This window comes from Crocuta crocuta, unplaced genomic scaffold, assembly GCF_008692635.1.
Source record: "Crocuta crocuta isolate KB4526 unplaced genomic scaffold, BGI_CrCroc_1.0 scaffold211, whole genome shotgun sequence".
Taxonomy (NCBI): domain Eukaryota; kingdom Metazoa; phylum Chordata; class Mammalia; order Carnivora; family Hyaenidae; genus Crocuta; species Crocuta crocuta.
In genome coordinates this window covers 3,050,679-3,068,908 of record NW_027527939.1, presented here as the reverse complement: position 1 = coordinate 3,068,908, position 18,230 = coordinate 3,050,679, and the positions used below count along the sequence as shown (strand labels likewise).

General features: G+C 35.5%; 2 protein-coding genes across 2 annotated transcripts; one reads left to right on the top strand and one right to left on the bottom strand.

Moving 5' to 3' along the window:
• Window positions 1-252: 252 nt before the first annotated feature.
• On the bottom strand, window positions 253-1,191 carry LOC144221762 (olfactory receptor 13C7-like). The gene has a single exon (XM_077752273.1). The coding sequence runs from the start codon at window positions 1,189-1,191 to the stop codon at window positions 253-255; it is 939 nt and encodes a 312-aa protein (XP_077608399.1).
• A 4,245-nt stretch (window positions 1,192-5,436) lies between these two features.
• LOC144221761 (olfactory receptor 13C9-like) lies at window positions 5,437-16,965 on the top strand. Its single transcript, XM_077752272.1, has 3 exons — window positions 5,437-5,484; window positions 11,622-11,780; window positions 15,994-16,965. Exons 1-3 carry the CDS (start codon window positions 5,437-5,439, stop codon window positions 16,963-16,965), a joined length of 1,179 nt encoding a protein of 392 aa, XP_077608398.1.
• Window positions 16,966-18,230: the final 1,265 nt, after the last annotated feature.

Below are 18,230 nucleotides of genomic sequence, written 5' to 3'. Positions count from 1 at the left end.
CTGGATTTTCTTGGAAGAGTTTAATTTCATTTTTTCTTATTTCTTAAAGTTTACTCACTTCTTATACTAGTAGTGTCTACATTTTTATGTCATTTTCATTAAATGGTAAAGTTATTGTCTTGAAATTTCTTTCCAAATCCTAAATTCTGTGATTTGATATACCCTCTTTATTCCTTTTCTTTTCTTTTTTTTAAACATTTTGCCTCAAATCCCTGAGCTTATTTTGTGCATGAACTCAAAGATTTAAGTTTTTCATCCTTTTCTCCGGAACCAATGTCTACTCATCAATTTTCTCATAGCCCCAAGCACCTCTGTGTTCCTCAGGCTGTAGATGATAGGATTGAGCATGGGAGTGACTACTCCATAAAACAGAGTAATCAGTTTGTCAAAAGCAGAGTCTTTGGACTTTGGCTTCATATAGGTGAAGAGGATTGTCCCATAAAACAAGGTCACTACTGTTAGGTGGGCTGAACATGTAGAAAAGGCCTTTTTCCTTCCTTCTGCTGAATTGATTCTTAGTACAGTAGATAGGATGAAAATGTAGGAGATACAAATTAACAATAATGGAGAAAACAAAAATATTACATTGCCTATCATTATAGCAATCTCATTCAAGGAAATATCTGCACAAGCCAGCTTGACAAAGGCCAATATTTCACAAACAAATTGATTAATGACATTTTCCCCACAGAAGGGCAACCGTATTGCAAGGATAGTTTCTGTCAGTGAGTTGAGAAAGCCCAGTCCCCAGGAGAGAGCTGCCATCTGAATACAAAGTGCCTTGCTCATGATGATGGGGTATCTCAGAGGGTTACAGATGGCCACGTAACGGTCATATGCCATCACTGCTAGGAGCACGCACTCTGTGGACCCCATGGTATAGGAGACAGACATCTGAACAACACATCTAGTGAAGGAGATGGTTTTTTCCTGTGATAGGAAGTGTATCAACACTGAGGGAATAAAGGAAGTTGTGTAACAAATGTCTAGGAAGGAAAGATTCCCCAGGAAGAAGTACATGGGGGTATGGAGGCGGGGATCCAGGAGAGTGAGTAGGATCAAGGTGCTGTTCCCCAGCAGGATCACCAGGTACATCATCAAGCACATCACGAAAAGGAGTTTTTCTGCTTTGGGGTACTCAGAAAGTCCCTGCAGAATGAACTCAATCTCCGTCCAATTCGTCCTATCCATTTTATTTTGTTATACCTGGAATAATGCAGAAGAGAAAACTGCATGTGAGCATAACACGTCAGTACACATTAACACGTGCAGTAAGAGATCACAGGAGGAGGGGCACCAAGTGTGTTCACACTAGTTGGAGTGGTGCTAACAGCTCTGATTTTAGCTTTTTGAATTTCTCTTCTGGCTCATAAGGGAAGGGATTGAAGACATGTAATAATCACATTCACAACTAAATAAACATATAGGCGTTTTTACTCCATTTCCTGAGATTGTGATACACAGTTTCTGAGGCAGGAAAGAACAATTTGCATCTTAACAAACATCCGTTATTTCCTATTCTTTGGACCCACAGACTCCACTTTGAGTATCATAATTTTGGAGAGAATGCGCTTAATCTGTTAAAAATAACCATGTATTTGATTTTATTTCATGTCAGTCATTAACAATACCATTGGTTTCTGGTTTTATAGTTTACAAATGTATTCACGTTATATTACTCATTTTTTTCATAACTATACTTCTCTGAGGAAAGTGTAATTCATAGAGGTAAAATGTGTATAAAAACACTGTGAGTGAACCATTATTCCAATCTTCATTTTCTGATTTTATATCACCTGCTCTTTTTATTTATTTTTCTTTTATTCATTTTTAGAGAGATTGCTAATAGTGGAGTAGCAAAGAGAGGAGGAGATGGGGATGCAAAGTGGGCCCTGACCTGACAACAGAGAGCCAAATATGAGGCTCAAACCCAGGAGCCAGAAAATCATGACCTGAGCCGAAATGAGATGCTTAGCAATGTGAGCCACATGAGCACCTGCCCTTTTTAAACAACACACTATTGTCCTCTCCTTATGTGAATTGTCTAAGGAGCAGGAATCAGACCTCTTTTAAATAATGTTCTCCAGATGATCCTAATGTTCAATGTGGAAGAACTCCATCTGTCTAGTGGAGTGCCTCCAAATTTTAGTATACAGACAAATCATATGGAAATTTGTAAAGGATTCTAAATCAGTGGGTCTGAATTGGATTCTAAGATCTGAATTTATAAACATGTTCCCAGATGGTGCTGCTGCTGTCTCCAAAACTCACATGAATTGCAAGGCCTTTTAGACCATTTCTTTCCAATGCTATTGCAGAGTGCCACTAGTGCCTCCACTGTACGTAGGACTGTAATTGAATGGTAGACAATGCAAACCTGAACATTCTGTGAGACTTAGAGTTGAGACATCTGTGTGAGTATATTGCAATCGGTTTTATATTCTTTAGATTTTAGATATACAAACAACCAAACTACATACAGGAGAGCCTGTTTTTTCTTTCTGTCTATATTAAAGTCCTTTCTCTTCCATTCACTGAATTTGCGATTAGGGTCAATATTTTCCAAAAAAGGAATTTGAGGTCACCTCAGTCATTTGAGTTGTGCATCTTAGAGCATTGAGCTAATAACTTTAATGTGAAAATAATTGAAGAGTAGATATTAGAACCTGAGCTTTTTTTTTTTTATAGTACATAGATCAAAGAACACAATTTTGAAAACACCTTTTCACTCTCAAGGATTTCTACCTAAGTTAAAAACACCCTGAGGGAAAAAAAATAGACAGATCCTATGGATGAGTTTCTAGTTAGTTTTTTAAAAAATTTTTATTTATTTATTTTGAGAGAGAGACAGAGTATGAGAAAGGGAGATAGAGGATCCAAAGCACCCTCTGTGCTGTTAGCACAGAGCATGGTGAGGGGCTCTGTCTCATGAACTGTGAGATACTGACCTGAGCTGAAATCAAGAGTCAGAGGCTCAACTTGCTGAGCCACCTAGATGTCCCTTTAGTTAATGTTTTTAAACAAAGCTGTGTGGAGCACCTGAGTGTCTCAGGTAGTTAAGCATCCTATTCTTGGTTTTCCCTCTGGTCATTATCTCACATTACGTGGGATTGAGTCCTGCTTATTATTAAAAAAGAGAAAAACACTAAAGCAGGTTCCCAGTTATTATAGGAAGACTAACTCAGAATAAAGAATGTTAAAATAATTTAAGTAGTACGGGTATTGCCTGAAGTGTCTAGAAACTACACATTGAAGCTGAGCTGTACTGGTGTGCCCTACCCAGTTTTGGTAGAAATCCACTGTTTCTGGTGGACAGAGAGCATTTATAATCCCTACTCTCAAAAGCTTCAAAAAACAGTGTTTTTTGTTTTTAAGAGGTACACCAAGATAAGGGACTTGAGTTATTGACTTAATCATGTTTTATCAAAGGAGATTGCAGGCTATTAATGCCTAGTACAGAATTACAAACGTTCCTGTTTGTAAAGGATCTGAACTGGCTTGGATGCTAGCCAACCTTTTAATCCCCCTCTCTCAAATCTAGGTGTTTTATAAGAATTAACATCTCTGTGGTTCAATGCCCTGGGACTTCATCTGGGCACTGTTTTAGTGTTGTAATAGTCCTAAGGAAAGTCTGTGACTTTTTATCCAAGCCAGAAGTCAAGCTTTCTAACTTTCTAGAAGGGAAACTTTCTACCTTTATATACATTTTTCATTTTGTTTTATTGACTTATTGAAGATCTAATAGTTAAAGTACTAAGATCTTTTTCAATGAAAAACACATACTATCTGCACTCTAAATTCTCGCTAGAGGAAATAATCCTATCATCCTCTCCAGCTCTTCTAAAGATATCAATTAAGACAATTGATACTATATGATGGATCTGCTAACTCTCAATTTATACATTTTATAAACTCTAATCTTCAACTAATATGCCACAAGGAAAGATGTATTCTTTTGGCTTACAAAGAGAAGAGAAATTTACCTGTAATAGCCTAGTATGAGCTACTTCATATAATTTTTATCACTTAATCTTCAAAGTAAGCCAAATGTTATTATGAATTTTATCAATGAGAAAATTACTTTGAAATTTCAAAGGTTAAGTTCAGTGATCACTATCTTTTCTTTTTTAAGTTTTTATTTGCATTCTAGTTAGTTAACATACATGTAATATTAATTTCGGGTATACAATTTAGTGATTCAATACTTCCATACAGCACCCTGTTTTCAGTATCTTATAATTGGTAAATACTAGAAGTATGATTTAAACTCTTAATTTTATGATTCCAAGCCCATTTTTAGCAGTATACTACATTTACTTATTGATAAAATTTCTTCTTATAAAACCACTATTAATATGAAGCACTTAGTTTTCAAGCATCCAAATGATAAATGTATACAGAAAAATATATTGGAATCTTTGGAAAGCATTAAAAGCATTTATTGCCTTCCATTTGTGAAGACATTATCCACAATAATGAATTAAAATTTATAAAGAAGGCCAAAATTTTTTTTCAGGTCTAGTGTGGACAATTAAGGTCTAGGGTGACAGAATTGTTTTGTTACATAAATAGGAAACAAAAAATTAATACTTCTTGTTTTACCTTGGACCCCTACAGCTCAAATTAACACTTATAATTACTTCAGCCCCCTTTTACACGTTTTGTTTCTTATCATGTTTTTACCATAAATACCTTTAATTACAAGTTTCCTCAAACCCTTATTGAACAATTTATGTGTGATTGGTATATATGTATATTATTGTGGTCTCTTTCTCCAGATAATATTTACTTAAGATTTTAGTAAGCTGAATACTTGAATATAGTAGCTTTTCATCTATTATTTATAAGGGTCTGTTGCATTACAGGAAACTTTCTCTTCCTCACTAGCCTCATCTTTGTGCTATTTTGGGAGTTTTAAAGAAATTTAAATAATATCCTGCTCTTGAAGACAATGCCTGGAGTTTTGTTTTTCCTTTACATATATATGCATATTTTCAAAATCTGACCAGCAATGATCACCTCAAAAATGAAAAACTTCTTATATATATTGATAGGATGTTTTCCTTTAGAAATGATATTAGTAAAACTTTTCTCTTTATCTTACCTCCTGACTGTGTTTTAAAGTCATTCTCACCTTTCCACACTATTAAGTAATAGAAAACATTTCCAGGAATTTGAATTCCATTTGCATTTTTCAGATGAGACCAGAAGATTCTCACTTTGAAAGATGGTTGTTCTCCTTCATAAAAAGAAATGTGAGAAAGAATTGAGAAAGCAGAACTTTGCTCTGCACATGAATTTTCCTAAGAACGTGTCAAGGAAAGAAATATATTGAAAATAAGGACCCATAATGCAACTCTGGTTTCCCAAGATTTGTCCTAAAGTTGATAATTACTCAAGAGACNGTTCAAGTTTCTCAAATAACTATGGATACATATGGAAAACATAAAATGTAAATTTAAAATGAGGAAAAAATTGAGGTATGTTTATAATTATGTTAGAAAGTTTACTGATAATAAAAAAGTAAAATCTCTATTTAAATAACTTAAGCAATTTCGTTAGGTCTGGAGATTACACACTGATGCTAAGTTGCTCTGCATACTAATTATGAAGTTTTGTACATTCTAGGTGATGACAGAAAAGATAAGTATAGTTTTTTAAAAAATATTTTTGCCATTTTATTGAGCTATTTGGTTTTATAAAACTATGACCCATGTCTTAGCTTTATTTTTTTATTTTTCATTTTTAGTTTTTAGTATGATTTATTGTCCAATAGGCTAAAATACAATGCATAAAGTGTGATCTTGGTTTTGGGGGTAGGTTCCCATGGTTCACTGATTACACACAACTCCCAGTGCTCATCAAAACAAGTAACGTCCTAAATGCCCATTATCCATTTTCCTGTGTCCCTATCCCCTATCAACCCTCAGTTTGCATTCTATTTGAGAATCTTTTATGGTTTGCTTCCCACCTTCTCTGTTTGTAACTATTTTTCCCCCTTCCCCTCCCCTGTGGTCCTCTGTTAAGTTTCTCAACATCCACATATGAGTGGGTTTTGATGGATTCCTGTCTCACTTTTAGGTCTTTCATCCATTTTTAGTTTATTTTTGTGTATGGTGTAAGAAAGTGGTCTAGTTTCATTCTTCTGCATGCTGCTGTCCAGTTTTCTCAGCAGTGTTTGTTAAAGAGACTGTATTTTTTTCCATTGGATATTCTTTCCTGATTTGTCAAGATTAATTGGCCATATATCTGTGGGTCCAATTCCAGGTTCTCTATTTTATTCCATTGGTCTATGTGTCTGTTTTTGTGCCAATACCATGCTGTCCTGATGATTACAGCTTTGTTGTAGAGGCTAAAATCTGGGATTGTGATGTCTCCTGCTTTGGTTTTCCTTTTCAATATTACTTTGACTATATGGGATCTTTTGTGATTTCATACAAATTTTAGGATTATTTGTTCTAGCTTTGATAAGAATGCCAGTGCAATTTTGATTGGGATTGCATTAAATGTGTAGATTGCTTTGGGTATTATTGACATTTTAACAATATTTATTGTTCCAATCCATGAGCATGGAATGTTTTTCTATTTCCTTGTTTCTTCTTCAATTTCCTTCATAAGTTTTCTTTAGATTTCAGCATATGGATCTTTTATATCTTTGGTTAGATTTATTCCTAGGTATTTTATGGTTCTTGGTGCAATTTTAAATGAGATTGATTTCTTGATATCTCTTTCTGTTGCTTCATTATTGGTGTATACAAATGCAACCAATTTCTGTACATTGATTTTGTACCCTATGACTGCTGAATTCATATATCAGTTCTAGCAGCCTTTTGGTGTCTGTCAGGTGTTCCATGTAGAGTATCATATTATCTGTGAAAAGTGAAAGTTTGACTTCTTTGCCAATCTAGATGCCTTTTATTTCATTTTGTTATCTGATTGCTGAGGCTAGGACTTTCAGCACTGTGTTAAACAACAGTGGAGAGAGCGGACATCCCTGCCATGTTCCTGTTCTCAGGCAGAAAGCTGTCAGTATTTCACCACTGAGGATGATGTTAGCTGTGGGCTTTTCATATATGGCTTTAATGATATTTAGGTATGTTCCTAGTATCCCAACTTTCTTTAGGGTTCTAATTAAGAAAGGATGCTGTATTTTGTCATATGCTTTTTCTGCTTCTATTAACAGGATCATATGGCTCTTATACTTTCTTTTATTAATGGGATGTATTACATTGATTGATGTGTGAATATTGAACCAGCCTGTAGCCCAGGAATGAATCCCACTTGATGATGGTGAGTAATTCATTTAATAGTCTGTTGAATTTGGTTTGCTAGTATCTTGTTGAGAATTTTTGCATTCATGTTCATCAGGGATATTGGCCTGTAATTCTTTTTTTTAGTGAGGTCTCTGTCTGGTGGGAATCAAAGTAATGCTGGCTTCATAGAATGAGTCCAGAGTTTTCCTTCCATTTTTATTTTTTGGAACAGCTTGAGAAGGATAAGTATTAATTCCACTTTAAATGTCTGGTAGAATTCCCTTGGGAGCCCATCTGGCCCAGGACTCTTATTTTTAGGGAGATTTTTGATAACTGATTCAATTCCTTCTTTAGTTATGGGTCCGTTCAAATTTTCGATTTCTTCCTGTTTGGGTTTTCGTAGTGTGTGGGTGTCTAGGAATTCATCAATTTCTTCCAGGTTGTCCAGTTTGTTGGCACATAAGTTTTCATAGTATTCTCTGATAATTTCTTGTATTTCTGAAGGATTGGTTGTGATAAATCTATTTTTATTCATGATTTTATCCATTTGAGTCCTCTCTTCTTTTTGAGAAGTCTAGCTGGGGGATTATCCATTTTGTTTATTTTTTCAAAAAACTAGCCCTTAGTTTCATTGATCTGTTACACTGGGGTTTCTTTTTTTTTATTATATATTGTTTATTTCTTCTCTGGTCTTTATTATTCTTCTACTGGCCTTGGGGTTCCTTTATAGTTCTGCTTCTAGTTTTGGGATTTTTCTTGTTTTTTGAGATAGGCCTGGATTGCAATGTATTTTCCTCTTAGGATGGCCTTTGCTTTATCCCAAAGGGTTTGAATTGTTGTGTTTTCATTTTCATTTGTTTTTTGTATATTTTTCAATTTCTTCTTTAATTGCCTGCTTGACACATTCATTCTTTAGTAGGATGTCCTTTACCTCCATACATTTGGAGGTTTTCTAAACTTTTTCCTGTGGTTGATCTCAAGTTTGATAGCACTGTGATCTGAAAATGTGCATGGAATGAACTCAATTCTTTTATATTTATTGAGGGCTGTTTTATGTACCAGTATGTGATCTACCTTGGAGAATGTTCCATGTGCACTCGAGAAGAATGTGTATTCTGCTGCTTTTGGATGAAAAGTTTTCAAACTTTTCAAAATGTATCTGTCAAATCCATCTGGTCCAGTGTATCATTCATGGCCATGTTTCTTAATCTATTTTTTGTCTAGATAATCTGTCCAGTACTGTAAGTGGAGTATTAAAAGTCCCATGCAATTGCCACATTCTTACCAATAAGATTACTTATGTTTCTGATTAATTGTTTTATATACTTGGTACCCCCAAATTGGGTGCAGAGACATTTATAATCGTTAGCTCTTCTTGGTGTATAGACCCAGAAATTATGATATAATGCCCTTCTTCATCTTTTGTTACAGACTTTAGTTTAAAATCTAGTTTGTCTGATATAAGTATGGCTACTCCAGCTTTCTTTTGATTTCCAGTAGTATGATGGATGGTTTTCCACCTCCTCACTTTCAATATGAGGTGTCCTTAGGTCTAAAATGCATCTCTTATGGACAGCAAATAGAGGGATCTTGCTTTTTCATCTGTTTTGTTACCCAGTATCTTTTGATTGGAGCATTTAGTTCATTTACTTTCAGTGTTATTGAAAAATATGGATGTAGAGTCATTGTGTTATCTGTAGGTTTCATGCTTGTAATAATTTCTCTGGTCTTTTGTGGTCTTTGTGACATTCCACTCACAGAGTCCCCCTTAGGATCTCTTGTAGGGCTGGTTCAGTGGTGATGAACTCCTTCAGTTTTTGTTTGTCTGGGATAACCTTTATCTCTCCTTCCTTTCTGGATAAAGGATTGTTGGCTACATATTTTCCTAATCAGCACATTGAAAATTTCCTGCCCCTCCTTTCTGGTCTGCCAAATTTTCAATAGATAGGTCTGCTACTACTCTTATGTGTCTATTCCCCTTGTAGGTTAAGTCCCGTTTGTTCCTAGCTGCTTTCAAAATTCTGTCTTTATCTTTATATTTTGCCAATTTCATTATCATATGTTGTGCAGAAGATCAATTCAAATTACATCTGAAGGATGTGCCAGGAGGATGTGCCTCCTGGATTTCAACGTCTGTTTCCTTCCCCAGATTCGAGAAGTTCTCAGCTATGATTTGTTCAAGTACATCTTTGCCCCTTTCTCTCTCTCTTCTTCTGAAACTTCTATGATACAGATATTATTATGTTTCATTGAATTACTTAGTTCTCTAATTCTCCTTTCATGGTCCAGAATTGTTTTATCTTTCATTTTCTTAGCTTAATCTGTTTTCATAATTTTTCTTCTACTTCACTTATTCTCTTCTCTACCTCTTCAGTCCTCACTCTCACTGCCTCCAGTTTATTTTGCACTGCATTTACAGCATTTTAAAAATTCATCATGACTATTTTTTAGTTCCTTAATCTCCATAGCAGTAGATTCCCTGCTGTCTTCTATGCTTTTTTCAAGTCCAGAAATTAATCTTATGACTATTATTCTATATCCTGTTCAGTTATATTGTTTATATCTGCTTTGCTCAATTCTTTAACTGTCATTTCTTTCTGGAATTTCTTTTGAGGAGAATTCTTTTGTTTTGTCATTTTGGCTAGTTCCCATGTCTTAACTTTAATGAGATAAGTTAAAAAAATAGTAACTAACCCTTTTCTATTACAAAATCTAAAAGAACAATTTTATTTGCTTGAAACATTGTTCTAAGATAACTTACTTGGATGCTTCAATTATGTAATGTTGGATATGGGATTTTGAGGATCCATTATGACTTGAGGAGAAGAAAGGGAAAAAATGGGTCAAGAACTCTGCTTTTAGGAAAGAAGCTTAGACACATGGTGGTAGACCAAGACCTAAGAAGATATGTCCAGGAGGCAATTCCTTGTGGTCCGCTCAATGAACTTCAGAAGCAATGATGTTGGGTCCGTAGTTTTAATTTGTTTACTGTTCAGTTCTGTGATTTACCCCCATCATTACACCTATAGTCAAAGTCTATCTTACCTGGGTTAGTGGTTTTATGGTGAACAAATTTTATTTTTTGTTTGGGTGAGGCATTTCAAGGAAAGGAGAGCACTTTCCTTCAGAAATAGAAGATAGTGGAGAGTACCTGGGATTTTATACATAAATTCATCATTACCTCTTAATTGTTTAAATTAGGTGGCAATTTTATGCCTGTTTATGTGGGGGCTAGGTATACTTGTTTAGGTGAGTTCTTTGGATATGCTTATAGTATGGTGAGGGGTTGAGTTACAAATTAGATTATAAGGTTATAGTAAGAAAACTGAATAGCTTGATGGCTTCCTGGCTTCATTGTATGCTTGAAAAATTTCTGAATTTCTTGTGAATTTAAAAATGCCATTCATATTCAACTAAGTACCAGTAAATTCTGATTCTCAGCTTCAATAAGTTTTAGATTATTTTGTACAATAAACACTTTTCTCTTCACTCACTGATTTTAATAAATGTGCAATAACTTAATATATATAAAATTCTTTTAACAGTGCCTAGAAATTTATAAGTTTTTACTCTTACTATTAATAACCAAGAGGTAATGTAGTTATACATTACCAAAAGGTCTTTCTACTATATTATTAATAAAACATGGTAGGTTGAACAGAGGTATGGACAAGGCCCCTGGAATGTATTTGGATTAAGGATTTCTATACTATATGATAATAGAGAATGGGATAAGACACATCCTCAAGACTCCTGATTGGCTCTTTGTAATACAGTATGCTTGTAATATAATTAAGTCTTTAGGGGATTATTCTTGAAGTTTTGAAAAGTTTTGAACATCTTTCCCCTGAAGCAATTTAAAGCTATGGCTTAGCAAAGTTCATAAGTCCCTTAGAGCAAGAAATATTTAAATTGCCTTCCTGAGCTTGGAGAAAATTCTTTAGATAATTTTCTGTGTCTTCATTCTAGGGCAATGTTTCCACCTTGGCTTGAAGGGCAAATGAAATCTTCCATAGTCTCAAATATTTATTTTTATCTTACTTTTGAACTAGTACAGCCAAAATACATACCCTTTGTAATCAATCATATTTGGCCATAATATATAGAAGTGGTTTTTTTTAAATGTTTTATTTATTTCTGAGAGAGAGAGCAAGCAGGGGAGGGTCAGAGCGAGAGGGAGATACAGAATCTGAAACAGGCTCCAGGCTCTGAGCTAGCAGTCAGCACAGAGCCAGATGCAGGGTTGGAACCCACAAACCATGAGATCATGACCTGAGCCGAAGTCGGACGATTAACTGGCTGAGCCACCCAGGCACCCCAGAAGTTTTTATTACCATTTTAAAAACATGTGTCATCAATGTTTTCCAGACCACAAAGCCTGTGACATTATGGTTCTTCAGTGGTAATACCTTCAAACATTCATCAACCTCATGGAAAATTTTGTACAATCGCCTGCAAATAGAAGATCAAGCAAAACAATCTGCTGTGCATTGCAACCTAGGAGGTGAATCAATCTTCCATTTAGAGGTAATTGCTGAAAACATGCTAATAACACAAATCCAAGGGGAGCCAATCCAGTGAACTGAGTTGAAATAAGCCATGTGTTTGGAGGGATAGAATATTTCTTACTATAAAGAGTCTATAGAGAATAGGAATAAAAAAATTCCAAGAGGATAGTCTTTGATATAATGAGAAAATGGAGACAAAATTAAAGTATATGACCAAAAGAATAATTTGAATATCCAAAAAAGATGGATATTTAGGTATAAAATTTATCTTACTGGGAATGAAAATTCATTTGGTTAGAATATAGTTTCCAGGTCTGTGTTTCAGTAGTGCTTACATGTCTAATGGCATCCTTTCCCATTGGTCCAATAAGGTTATTGTACAAGAGGAAGCAGGTTTGCATTCTTGATATAGAATGTAAACTAAGCTTATGTCACCAAAGTTCTGATTCTGTAACAATTTTCCAGTTTTACTCATAGCACCAATTTGGTTCTGTTTAGCAAATATTTGTCCAGTGCTAATTTAGAACAGACTGACAGTTCCTGTCTTGAAGCCTCTCACTGGAGGTGCAATTTGGAAAACCTTATTATTCATTCTTAAATACATATTTATATTTGTGTAAAAAGCAAATGAAGAGGAGCAATGAGTTCCCAGCTAACAGGAAAACATTTTGAATTTCATTGTTATGTTTATATGAATATTTTGGGAATTGTTTTTGAATAGTTTCAGTTTTTGTTATTGTTAGTGGTATATTCCTATGGTAACTTTATACATGATACTTGTCACACAGACACACACATTTAACTTTTACATGAATGACCTAAAATAGACTTTCTTTAAGGTGCCTGGGTGGCTCAGCTGGTTAAGCATCCGACTTTAGCTCAGGTCATGATCTCATGGTTTGTGAGTTTGAGCCTCACATCAGGCTCTGTGCAAACAGCTCAGAGCCTGGAGCCTGCTTCAGATTCCGTGCCTTCCTCACTCTCTGCCCCTCCACTGCTCACACTCTGTGTCTTTCTCTCTCAAAAAATAAACATTAAAAAAAATTTTTTTTAAATGTCAACTTGAGTGTCTAGTTTTAAATCATGTTGGCCTTTGCTAACATAGTGGCATAACACTCTCTGTTACAAAATGAGTAGAGTTTGGTTTAACATGCATCCATATCATGAAAATTTTCATGTATGTGATGAAAATTACTAGGTTGTTAAGCTAGGAGGCCATATACATGAATAGGTCTGATAGATAAAAATTTAAAGTGACTCTTGTAGGAGCATGAAGCTTGGGATGAGCGTGTAAAGATTAGAAAAAAGAATAAGTTAAAAAAGATGAGGAAACCAGAATAGTGCTTACTATATGCTAGGTACCTTATATGTGTTATTTTACTTATTCTCTCAAGAATACTGCAATGAGACTATTAATTATAAGTGAGGATACTGAGACACAGAAGTTAATTGTTCAAGGTCAGATACCTAGTAACTGGCCTTGTAAACAGAGGGGATATAGATATGAATGCTAGCCCTTAGGTCATTGCTGGCCATAGACAGGTTTAATCTATACAGAAAACATACAGAATCTGTGTCCATGTGTTCTGCACAATGACTCAGGCCTCTTACTGATCCAGGACACTGACAAGAGGGTTTCAGTAAGGACTGAGTAGAGTAATGTGGACTGGATCTACAGCTTTTACCAAAGCAGGGTAGGATTGGGAAGAGGAAAATCTGGGGAAACTGTAGGTGGAATTCCCATAGCTATTTCTGCTGCACAGACTTGCCCCACATCCTCTTCTTGGGTGGTGTTTTGAGCTTCTTCCTATCTATGATGAAGGCCATCTCAAACCAGATTTCCCTTCAGACTTGAGGGCTGCTTATTCTGCTCTATGGCTGGTGCTTGGAGAGTTTAGTTGTATTTAGTGTGTTGTATTATTTTTAACATCCTGTGACTCCATGTTGGAAGTTTTCTATTGTTCATGGAACTTTTTTGTAGAAACGCTAACTCTAATGCACATCTGTAGATCAGTAAAAAAAAAAAAAATCTCAATTTTATTAAAAAAGACTTGTTTGTTTCAATAGGTAAAGTGAGCTTTTAGAGTGAAATTGCTTCTGAGTCACCATTATCAAGGAATTGGGATTTTGCTGGCTAGCATTAAAAAGGTGAATCTGGGACTCAGAATAAAAGATGATGCCTCTTTCAGGTATAAACGAATCCATAAAAGATGAAGTTAATTAAAAACTGGGCAGAAATAGGAAGAAATAGTACCCCTATGATGATCAAAGGCAAATATGTATCATTAGAAGCCAGTTGAAATAGGTTCAAAGGATTCAGACCTAAAATTCATGCCAAGCTTCCTGAATATGGAGCAGTGTTCTACATATTAGGCACCTTTTTGTTTGAGTGAATCAGTGCCTTTTCAAAGGATTCTGTGTCCATGAGAAAGAACATTGTGTGTGTGTGTGTGTGTGTTTGTGTGTGTGTGTGTGTGTTGCTATTTATGAAGAAAAATGAAAGAAAATAGCTTGAGACTTTATGAGGCAAGGTCTTTGGATACAAACCTACTGTTTCTGGTCCCATAGTGATGGCAGGGAATATTTCCCTGAGGAATCATCCAGTTAAGGTGACAATGAAGAGTTTTTGCATTAAGAAAATGAGAAGACAAGTCATAGACTTATTGACAATATATGCAAGTCATATATCCAATAAATTATTCATAGCTAAAATATGAAAAGAACTCTCAAAACTCAACGATGTGAAGATGAACAATCCAATTAAAAATCGGCAAAAGTTGGGAAGGACACTTTACTAAAGAGAATATAAGAATGGTCCCCAAAACACCCAAACATTAGTCATTAGGGAAATGCAACAAACAAACAAACAAACAAACATAGTGAAATACACACACACACACACACACACACACATGCACACACACACACACACACCCAAATGTTGATGAGCATGAGAAGCAACATACATTTCTGGTGGGAATGCAGAAATGATACAGCTACTCTGGAAAGCTGACAGTTTAATGCATGATTCATTATCCACTTTGCCCATCTGATATTTACCCTAGAAAAATGAAAACGTATGTTCACACAAAAATCTGGGTGTAAATTTTTTAACAGCCCTATTCATAATTGTGGAAAACTGGTAACAACTCAAATGTCTTTCAGCAGATAGTTAAACAAATTCTAGTATATCCATACCATGGAATACTACTCAGCAATAACAAGTTGGATGAAGCTTGAAGCTCAGAGGCTTTATGCTAAGAGAAAGAAACCAGAGACCAGAGTCTCATATGATTCCTTTTTTTAATGACTTTCTGGAAGATATAAAACTATAGGATAAAAAGCATATTAATCTTTGCAGGATATGAGTGGATAAAAGGGGTGATTAAAAAGGGATAGCACAAGAGAATTTTTAGGGTAATAGACAAGTTTTGTGTTCTGAATATGGGGATAATTATATCAATCTATACGTGTTTTAAAATTTATAGAACTATACACTAAAAGAGAGAAAATCAGTTTTACTGTATATTTTACTATATAATATTTATTAAAACTTTGTTCTATCTCCTGCCAAAAAAAAAAAAGGATATTTGCATCAGAAAAGGAAGACTTCAGATAATTGGGTTTCGCATGGATTGTATGTGTTTGTTGGGCAATCAGACAGTCAAGAAACACTGGTTGAGTTTATTGTTGACTTTTGTCCATCGTATTAGCACACTTATTTCAACGTTTTAATATGCAGTGGGTTATTATTGAGTATTCCTGAAAAGGAGCTAGGCTGCCTTTACAAGTTAACTATTCAAACCTCTGACATAATGCATTCCATATTGCTTTTCCACTTCATAAAATATGTCAGATAATTAGAGACCACAACAGAGTTGAGTTTCGGTCTAAACCTTGCTGTATATTAATCATATGACTTTGGGCTTAAACTCTCTTTAGTTAACTTAAATTTCTTATTTTTGAAATGGTCACATTGTGGAGTTTTAGTGAGGTAATATGTGAAATAAACCTCACAAATTTCTGGCCAAGAGTGGTTGCTGATACAACAGATTCTCCTTCATACTTCTCTTCCTGTATTGTTTATTTCATTTCTTTACTTTTTCTCCCTTCTTCTCCTTCTCTATTTTCTTTCTTCCTTCTTCTCATTGGGTTTATATATGTGCATTGGTGAATTTGGACGTACCATAATAACAAATCATTATGTTAAAAAATTCTTTGAATTCTTATAGGTCAGAGAAAGTAAAATGGAATGGGAAAATCAAACCATTCTGGTGGAATTCTTTTTAAAAGGGCTTTCTGATTACCCAAGGCTTGAGCCACTCTTTTTTGTGCTAATCTTAATGATGTATGTTGTCATCCTTCTGGGCAATGGCACCCTTATTGTAATCAGCATCTGGGACTCCCACCTTCACACGCCTATGTACTTCTTCCTGGGGAACCTCTCCTTCTTGGACATCTGCTATACCACCACCTCCATTCCCTCCACACTGGTGAACTTCCTCTCTGACAGAAAGACCATCTCCTTCTCTGGCTGTGCTGTGCAGATGTTCCTTGGCATGGCCATGGGGACAACAGAGTGTGTGCTCCTGGGCATGATGGCCTTTGACCGGTATGTGGCTATCTGCAACCCTTTAAGATATCCCATCATCATGAACAAGAATTCCTATGTGCCCATGGCAGCTGGGTCGTGGTTTGCTGGGGTTATGAACTCTGCAGTACAAACTGCATTTGTGATACAATTGACCTTCTGTAGGAATAACGTCATCAATCATTTCTCCTGTGAAATTCTGGCTGTCATGAAACTGGCCTGTGCTGACATCTCAGGCAATGAGTTCATCATGCTTGTGGCCACAACCTTGTTCACATTGATGCCCCTGCTTTTGATTGTCATCTCTTACTCATTAATCATCTCTAGCATCCTCAAGATCCGTACTTCTGAGGGGAGAAGCAAAGCTTTCTCCACCTGCTCTGCCCATCTGATTGTGGTGATAATATTCTATGGAACCATTCTCTTCATGTACATGAAACCCAAGTCTAAAGACACACTTAATCCAGAGGACTTGGATGCTACTGACAAACTGATATCCATGTTCTATGGGGTGATGACTCCCATGATGAATCCTTTAATCTACAGTCTCAGAAACAAGGATGTGAAGGAGGCAGTGAAAAATCTATTTTACAGAAGTTTCTTTAACAAGTGAATGGAAAAGATGATTGGATTGTGAATACATTGGGCATTGTTAAAGCTTTAGAATTGTGTTGGAATTTTGGTTACTTTTTTTGAAATTTCATATATTACTCAACAATTTTTATGACATAGAGCATTTCAATATTATGGCATGCTCACTCTAGAGAATTTGTGCAATACAGGACAGTAGGGTGAGGAAGATAAAGAGATCATTTATTACTCTAACACTAGGAGATGACTTTCAAGCATTTTGAACAATATCTTTTGTATTCTGCTTATACTGCAATATTGGTATTTGGTATTATATGTCTTTTTATGTTCACTTTTTTACATAGTCCTATTTCGTAGGCATCACTTCATCAAATCTTTCAAAATAAATAAATTCTCTGTTGTGAGAAAAACAAAACAGAAAATCCCCAAACACTGCACCTACATCTTCCAGTGGAGAGCTTTGTGTTATAGTTTCACATTAATCTCAAAATCCTCCTAAGTCATTTGGATACTATTTTCTTGTTCAATATTTAGAATGTTTTCCCTAATGGAACTAAGAGTGCTGAGCATTGACTATTGAAGGTATAGGTAAATGGGCCTTAAAGGTGGCGCCTATGCAATCAATCAGAACATCCTTATTTTATCTCCTTTCTTTGTTTCAGTTTACGTGTTAGCTCTAGCATAAAGAAAATTTTACATGGGGTGCCTGGGTGGCTTAGTCGGTTAGGCGTCCGACTTTCGCTTGGGTCATGACCTCGCGGTTCGTGGGTTCGGGCCCCGCGTCGGGCTCTGTGCTGACTGCCAGCTCAGAGCCTGGAGCCTGTTTCAGTCTGTGACTCCCTCTCTCTCTGGCCCTCCACTGCTCACGCTGTCTCCTCTCTCCTCTAGAAATAAATAAAACAATTAAAAAAAAAAAAAAAAAAAAAAAATTAAAAAAAAAAAAAAAAAAGAAAATTTTACAAAATTAAAACTGGGTTGGAGAATCAGTCTACTGGTCTAGACAATAATGTGGACAAGTATATCCATGCCCATTTAGGAGAAGCCAGATTTCTTTGATATCCTGAGATCATTCCAATACTTTTCTAAAACTTAGAAGAATATCTGAGTTCTTGATTTTTAGTGTAGAACTGCATTGATGTTTGTCTGTTACTCATAGCTTTGTCACCTTAGTGATCTGAGAAGATGGGGAATGTCACACAGAATGTGACATTATTTTGATTTTCCTTGGCGTTCTCCTCAAATTTTTACTTATCTGAAGAATGTTTCTAATTTACAGGCCAACAGGAA

What these genes read in the sequence shown, in the direction of transcription:
- LOC144221762 (XM_077752273.1), bottom strand. Translation starts at nt 1,191, where the DNA reads ATGGATAGGACGAATTGGACGGAGATTGAGTTCATTCTGCAGGGACTT.
- LOC144221761 (XM_077752272.1), top strand. Translation starts at nt 5,437, where the DNA reads ATGGAAAACATAAAATGTAAATTTAAAATGAGGAAAAAATTGAGGTAT. An exon ending in TGAGGAAAAAATTGAGGTAT is followed by an intron (nt 5,485 to 11,621) that starts GTTTATAATTAT and finishes AATGTTTTCCAG; the next exon opens with ACCACAAAGCCTGTGACATT. An exon ending in AATCAATCTTCCATTTAGAG is followed by an intron (nt 11,781 to 15,993) that starts GTAATTGCTGAA and finishes GAATTCTTATAG; the next exon opens with GTCAGAGAAAGTAAAATGGA.